This window comes from Pongo abelii, chromosome 12, assembly GCF_028885655.2.
Source record: "Pongo abelii isolate AG06213 chromosome 12, NHGRI_mPonAbe1-v2.0_pri, whole genome shotgun sequence".
Lineage (NCBI taxonomy): Eukaryota > Metazoa > Chordata > Mammalia > Primates > Hominidae > Pongo > Pongo abelii.
In genome coordinates this window covers 25,370,436-25,377,763 of record NC_071997.2, presented here as the reverse complement: position 1 = coordinate 25,377,763, position 7,328 = coordinate 25,370,436, and the positions used below count along the sequence as shown (strand labels likewise).

The window sequence follows — 7,328 nt, the reverse complement described above, 5'->3', positions numbered from 1 at the left end:
AACCAAATAATAACAGTAAATAGCAATTTTCTTTTTTTATAATTTATTTCAAATATACACATCAGCATAATTTTCATGATTTTAAATTCTGTAAGCATTAGATTGAAAATCAGAAGCAAGCAAAGAACATATTACTTTATTATTGCTTAATATTCTCCTGGATATTTTAATCTGATACATTTAGAAATTAGAGGTATAAAATGGTAAATATTTTCATTATTCTCTGAAACTTATTTACCTAGAAAAAACTTATAAATAAAAATTTATTAAGATATCTAGGGACAAAATAAACACATGATAGTCAATGGTTTTCATATAAAAAGTATACAACTACTTCTGTAATGCTTATATTCATGAGAACAAAATATGAAAATAGCCAGAAATGTTTAAGAGAATAAAGGTATACTGAGAAGGCACTAACCTTAGGTTGATTTTCAAACATATTAGTAAACCAAAAAAAATTAAAACAATGTTATATTGGTGCATGAATTCATAGAGAAGATAGTGAAACAGAGTAGTGTATTTATCTATATGTGTCTTTCTGTGCATCTTTCTATCAATCCTGAGTGCTTAAGGTGAGATTCACTTGCACCTGAATCAGGAGAAAATATTTGGAGCTTCAAGAATAAATGCAGATGGCACTTAGAGATGCTGTACCCAATGTCATAAGGGATTCTGTGGGGGAGCTCATTCAGATGAAATAGGTAAGTTTTTATTTTGTATTTTCAATTTTTTTTTTTTGGAAATGAGAAAGAAAAGTCTCAATGAAAGCTAAGAGTCAGATATATATATAGAAATATTGCTGCCTACTCCCAGGCATGCGAGTGACCAACTCCTTACTTCGGGGAGTGGAGGAGAGAGATATCAAGAGTACAACAATTTTCTTAAGACACCTACCCCACCTTTCATCAAATATCCCCAACCCTAGATTAAGTGCAGGAGTCCTGAAAAACATTTCCACAGGGAAGGTCGGGGTCCCAGGCTCATGGGTGTCTTCTTACTGCCTTTAGCAGAACAAAAATGAGTAAAGCAAAGCTTCTTGCTTCAGAAATATTCAGTCTAATACAGTGTGTACCCTACACCTAATCATCGCTTCATTCCAGAAGCATTAATTGCAGAGAATTCACTGGGAAAGGGAGGATATTTGCCTGTTTTTTAAGGATAAGGTTGGTATTGTCTGAAACTTATATTTATTCTCCCCAAAGAGTCCCTCCCAGGTTTGTAATCCTGATGTAAGAGGGTGCTGCACCAAGTTGCTTCTTTCCAACCTCTCCTACTTTGTGTAGAGGAGGAGAGCGGGGAAGGCAGAAAAGAGAAAAAAAAAAAAAAAAGCAAAGAAGTAAAAAGAGGCAGAAGGAGAGTCCCTTTTCCTTGACACGAATGGCATGAATGGGCTTTTGTGGAGAAACTCTGCCTGACCCTGGAGTCTGAGTCAGGCGGAGTCTGAGTCAGGTAGAGTCCCATTTAGAAGTCCTCTGAGGAAGCTGCACTAGAGTCACTGCCCTCAGACATCAACTTCCATTTCTTCTCCACTACTGCAGTCTAAAGAGGTACTGCTTTCTTCCTCTTCGCCATCTTTCTTCCTGTTCTCTTCTGGTTCCATGGAGACATGGCAGTTTACCCAAATAGTCTGTGATGCATCTGCTCCTGCAGCCTGGAGCCCCTGCCCCTCCCCAAACCCTTCTTGCAGACCCTTTGCTGATGAGGACTGCGGACCTCCTGTCATCAACATATTCTTACCCTTAGCATAGGTCGATTCTTTGTATGCAGCATAATCTTCAGGTGACAAAGTCTTGAGCCAGAGATCCAATTTCACTTTGTATTGCTTCTGCAGCTCCTCAGCCTGGCTCTTATAATGATCCTTCTGGCTCTGAGGGATGCGCTGCCAGCGTCTGCCAATCTCTACCATGCGCTCCCTCAGGGACAAATGTTGCAGCTCCTTACTTGACCAGGAATCTTGGTGAAACTTGTGGTATCCATTCATGGGGGGTTTCTGAGGCTCTCCATGAAATTTTACCTTCTTGAAAAATCGATCTGTTTTTTGAAGAGACCTCACTTCTTCAATATTTTTCTGAACCTTCTTTTGCACTTTGGTTTGAACCCTCTTGGAGATATCAGATTTCTTGCCCTTCTGGTCTAAGTCAGGGTGTTCTTCCCTGAATCGAGCAAGTTTTTCCTCAAATTCTTGCTTTTCCTTCTGGAAATCCTGAATATATTTCTGTTTCATCTGCTCTGGGAGCTCCTTGTATTTCTCTGACAGGATTTTGGTCAGTTCCTGGCTTCTCATCCCAGGGTACATTTGGGAGTACTGGGGCCAATTCTCCTTGAAGAAGCGGATATAAGCAGTAAGGGGCCTCTTTGGAAAGTCTGGATGGTTCCTGCCTTTTTGGCTTTCGTTTGTATTTTTAACACATTTCTTAGCTTCCAGGACTAATTCTTTCAAAGTGCTGAATTTTCTCAAGCTGCAAGAAATCTCTAACCATTTGAGTCTGCACATTTCACCAGAAAAGTTTTTAAAAGCTACTTTTCCCCAGTCCATGTGTGACTGAGTTGAGCTGAACGTGCCGTTGTCATCAGATGGGAGATTATTCTCCATGCATTCCAGTAACCTCAAGACGTCTGCATTGGACCAATGGCTTTGGCTTCTAGGCAAAGCCATTTTGATGTCTCTGGCTTACTTATAAGATCCCGGTTATGTAGACATCAGAGTAAGAACACAGAGTTCCTTACTTTTAAGAGTCAGTGGATGATTTCTTTCTGGAAGTCCTGCAGTATGTGTGATTCTGTATTTCTGAGGAGAAAGAAAGGAAAGTTACTCTGCTTCATTGGGATTGATGAAAAAAATTACACCCTATTTGCCATACATCCCTTGTATAATTAATTTACTCTTAACGATATAAATAAAATATAGCCCATTTCTGAATTAAAATCCATATTTGCCTTTCATATGCTACATGTGCAATATTCAATATCTCCACACTCCACTCCAGCCTTCTTTCTGCCAGATCTCACATGAACTGATCTTAAATTGAGTTGCATAAGGCAAACACCAGACCACTCATCACTTAAGAAGCTTAATAGAACAGAAATGCCCTGAAGACAGAGTCAAAAGTTAAAGTGGAAGGAGAAATGCCTAAACGGGAAAGACTGTTCATTCTACAGTGCCCTGAGTATGGCCGTTTTCTAAGCACAGCCCAAATGGCCATAGCTAAAGTTGCAGATGAGAAGTTAAAGATGCAATAGGACAAGCCCAAGAGCTCCTCCAGACATGCATCCAACTGTTACCTTTTTATGAGGGAATGTGAACCTGTGATAAAAGACTGAATTAAAGATTCTCCAGGACCCATGCATGGGAATGAATGCTTTCTAGTGAACCATACTGCTTCTCCTTTTAAATATCAAGGATTTAATGGCAATTATAAAACATTTCAATTTTATTTGGTTAACTGTTCATCATCTTTAAGCCTCAGTGAAAGTTTGGCTTCCTCCAGAAAGTGCCTCCAAAGTACCTGGCATTTTCCACTATAGAACTTGAAAACATGGCAGATCCGATAACTACTGCTTTTTTTTTTTTTTTCCACCAATTTTGTTTTGCCTAAAGTAATTCCTCTGGGGCATGATTTCCCAACTAATTCTCCAAATTCTCGTAACTCTTTCACTAGTCTTTTTAGGATAATCTTCTATTCTAAGACAAAGCCTAACTTCAGTAAAATTGTGTACAAATACATACAACATTAAATTAAACCAGATCTTAAATAGAGGGTGCATAAGGAGTGTAACATGGGGCCTTCAGGGGAAAATATGCATTAGAAGGGAAAGAGAACAGAGTTAAGATGCCAGTGAGAATGATGATTTCCAATTTCATCCATGTCCCTACAAAGGACATGAAAAACTGAAAAACCAAACACCGCATGTTCTCACTCATAGATGGGAATTGAACAATGAGAACACATGGACACAGGAAGGGGAACATCACACTCTGGGGACAGTTGTGGGGTGGGGGGAGGGGGGAGGGATAGCATTAGGAGATATACCTAATGCTAAACGACGAGTTAATGGGTGCAGCACACCAGCATGGCACATGTATACATATGTAACTAACCTGCACATTGTGCACATGTACCCTAAAACTTAAAGTATAATAATAATAATAATAAAAAAAGATGCCAGTGGAGGTTGAAATTCTGAGAATGAGTTTCTGAATATGTGAGAATATTTTTGAGAACTATTTTTAATTCTCAGTAAAGTATAGAAGGATGTAGCCTTTGAATGATGTTAAAAATTCACTAGAAGTATGAAGAATGTTATAATATCACATGCCTCAAAACACAAATTCCTTAATATATAGATTAAAATGTTTTAAAATATTGAATAATAATTCAAGTCCATATTTGAGGTAGAAGATAAAATAAAGAATAGCTCATATATCAAATTTATTATGTGAAAAAGGCTTTTGGAAAATTGTTCATAATAAATGAAAATATAAATAAAAAATTAAAATTTATAAAAAAGCATTAAAATAAACTGAAAAACTTAGAAGAGGGTAAACTTGAAAGTTATTGAATTTTTAACCTCAAAAATCTGAAAAAAGTCATTTCATTAGTGTCCTAAAAAAAAAAAACTTAATAGTATAACGGGAGAGTAATTAAGAAAAAAGTAACATTCAGAAAGGAAAATAAAAAAATTAAAAAACATTTGATTTCATACTTTGTGTTTAAGATCAAAACATACTCTGAAATGGTTCAGGGATAAAAAGATGTCAAACTTCCAAATATATTGTAAGTGATGATTATAAAAAATAAATACATAAATATAAGATGTATTCTAACTCAGAAAAAGGAGAAGTCACATAGACTTGATGTTAGAAAAGAGATGTGGAATACTCAGAATCTGAATTTAGGAAAAGAAGTACTGTCTTCCCAATTGTAAATGTTAGGATGATGTGTATAAAGCAGTGAAAATAAAAATACAGTTGTGTTTTTGTTGTTATGTGGCTCTTTTATGAGCCAGACATTTTTTCAAATTGCCAGTTAAAGAGTGTGGCCCCCCAAAACATATGTCTAAGTCCTGACCCCTGAAACCTGTGAATATGACCTTTTGAAAATAGGATCTTTGCAGATGTAATTACCTTGGTAATCTCCTAATGAGATTAGTCTGGGTTTAGGGTGGGACCTAAGTCCGATGACTCTTATCATTATAGAAGAAATAAAAGGAAGATCTGAGACACGTCAACAGTCATGTGGAGACAGAGCTCACTGGAGCTATGCTGCCACAAGCCAATGAAAGCTAAATGTTCCCATCAGCCACCAGAAACTAGTAGACAGGGAGGGGCTGGATTTCTACTCAGAATCCCCAATGGGAACCAACTCTGTCAACGTGTTGATTATAAGTTTTAGGTTTTCAGTATGTGAGAGAGCAAATTACTGTTTCATCTGTGATAGTTTATTACAGCAGCCCCAGCAAACTAATATGCAAATGTTTTACACTTATTATTAATATCTTATTTTTCTCCTTGAATCTCTATGAGGTCATTTTATGCTTGCTGTTGTATTACTTCCGTGAGAAAACTGCAAACAGGTGTGGAGGCTCATGCCTGTAATCCCAGCACTTTAGGAGCCTAAGATGGGAGGATCACTTGAACTCAGGAGTTCAAGATAAGCCTGGGCAACAAGTGAGAAACCCCCATCTCTTACAAAAAGAAAGAAAGAAGCTGGGAAAAACTAAGAATGTATACAGGGCCAGGCACAGTGGCTCACGCCTGTAATTTCAACACTTTGGGAGGCTGAAGCAGGAAGATTGCTTGAGCTCAGGAGTTTGAGACCAGCCTGGGCAACTTAGAGAGACCCCATCTCTAGAAAAACAAAAATGTAGCCAGACCCACACTCGTAGTGCCTGTAGTCCCAGCCACTCTGGAGGCTGAGGTGAGAGGATGGCTTGAGCACAGGAGGGCAAGACTTCAGTGAGCCTTGATTGTATCAGTGCTCTTCAGACTAGGCAACAGAGTGAGACCCTGTCTCAAAAAAATTAACCTTGTCAATTGTATGTGATTGCTCCCTTTTCTGTGTTAGAATACATCTTTTATTTGTTTACTTTTTACTTTTTATCATCATCACTTGTAAAATACTTAGAAGTTTAAGACATCCTTTTATCCTTGAATCATTTGAGGGTAAGTTTTGATCTTAAACATAATGTATGGACTCCTGTGACTTTGTGAAGCTGTATGAATTCTTAGTTTTTAATTTTTATTAATTTTTATTTTTTTAATTTTTGTGACATAAAAAGTAAAAAATAAAAATAAATAAAGAAATACAAACGTATAACCTTCACAAAGTCACATGTTTTCTATTTTATAGAGTAAAAATCTCAAAAAATAACAAGAGGCTTTGAAAAGAACATTCAAACAACAAAATAGATTTTGTAAATTAAAAATACCATTACATAAATAAAAACTTCAGTGGAATATTAGGAAAATAAAAAAGTGCCTTTGAGCACTTTGAAAACTTTGCAGAGGACCAAGGCTGCATACAACCTGAAGTTACAGTCAACATAGAACTTTTCATATTCTACAATAAACGTTTCCAATTAAATTCTAGATGTCATGCTATAGATAAAACTGTAAAATATCCAGGACCTGCTGCCCAGAAGTTCACAATTTTTATACACAAAGAAAAAAATTAAAGGAAATACTCACCTGAATATTCTATAACTGGTCTGAACAGTGCTTGCAGGAAATTCATGCATTTGGCTCAGGAGTTGGGTGTCCTCTGGGCTTTCTGGATAACAGATGTTATTCTCTGAGATTTCCACAGTCTAGCAAATTCCAAATGCCTCTATAAGTAATAATCCTTGCTTTTTGGAGGCCAAAGTATTATAGGATCCTTAAAGCCCCTCCCTTATTAGGTTTCTGCAGTACAGAGTACAAATGAAAGGATTTACCTTTCCACCATTGTTTACATCAACTCAATTCCTAATCTCTGTAAATAACCCTCTACAAACACCCTCTAGTTGTGGTTAGTGCTGGTTTATCTTGTCATTTATTTATTTATTTATTTATTTTGAGACGGAGTCACCCTCTGTCATCCAGGCTGGAGTGCAATGGCATGATCTCGGCTCACCGCAACCTCTGCCTCCCAGGTTCAAGGGATTCTCCTGTCTCAGCCTCCCGAGTTGTTCAGATTACAGGCATGTGCCACCAGGCCCGGCTGATTTTGTATTTTTAGTAGAGACAGGGTTTCACCATGTTGGCCAGACTGGTCTCAGACTCCTGACCTCTGGTGATCCGCCCACCTCGGCCTCCCAAAGTGCTGGAATCACAGGTGTGAGCCACC

The 7,328-nt window shown here is 37.5% G+C and overlaps 1 protein-coding gene across 1 annotated transcript; it reads right to left on the bottom strand.

Moving 5' to 3' along the window:
* Positions 1 to 292: 292 nt before the first annotated feature.
* Positions 293 to 6,993, bottom strand: LOC129057488 (putative upstream-binding factor 1-like protein 6). The gene is made up of 2 exons (XM_054547164.1): positions 6,692 to 6,993; positions 293 to 2,791 (listed from the first exon to the last, which is right to left on the bottom strand). The coding sequence occupies exon 2, from the start codon at positions 2,657 to 2,659 to the stop codon at positions 1,505 to 1,507; it is 1,155 nt and encodes a 384-aa protein (XP_054403139.1). The 5' UTR covers positions 2,660 to 2,791; positions 6,692 to 6,993; the 3' UTR covers positions 293 to 1,504.
* Between the last annotated feature and the right edge of the window lie 335 nt (positions 6,994 to 7,328).

Coding starts and splice junctions, on each gene's coding strand:
- LOC129057488 (XM_054547164.1), bottom strand. CDS start 2,659: ATGGCTTTGCCTAGAAGCCAAAGCCATTGGTCCAATGCAGACGTCTTG.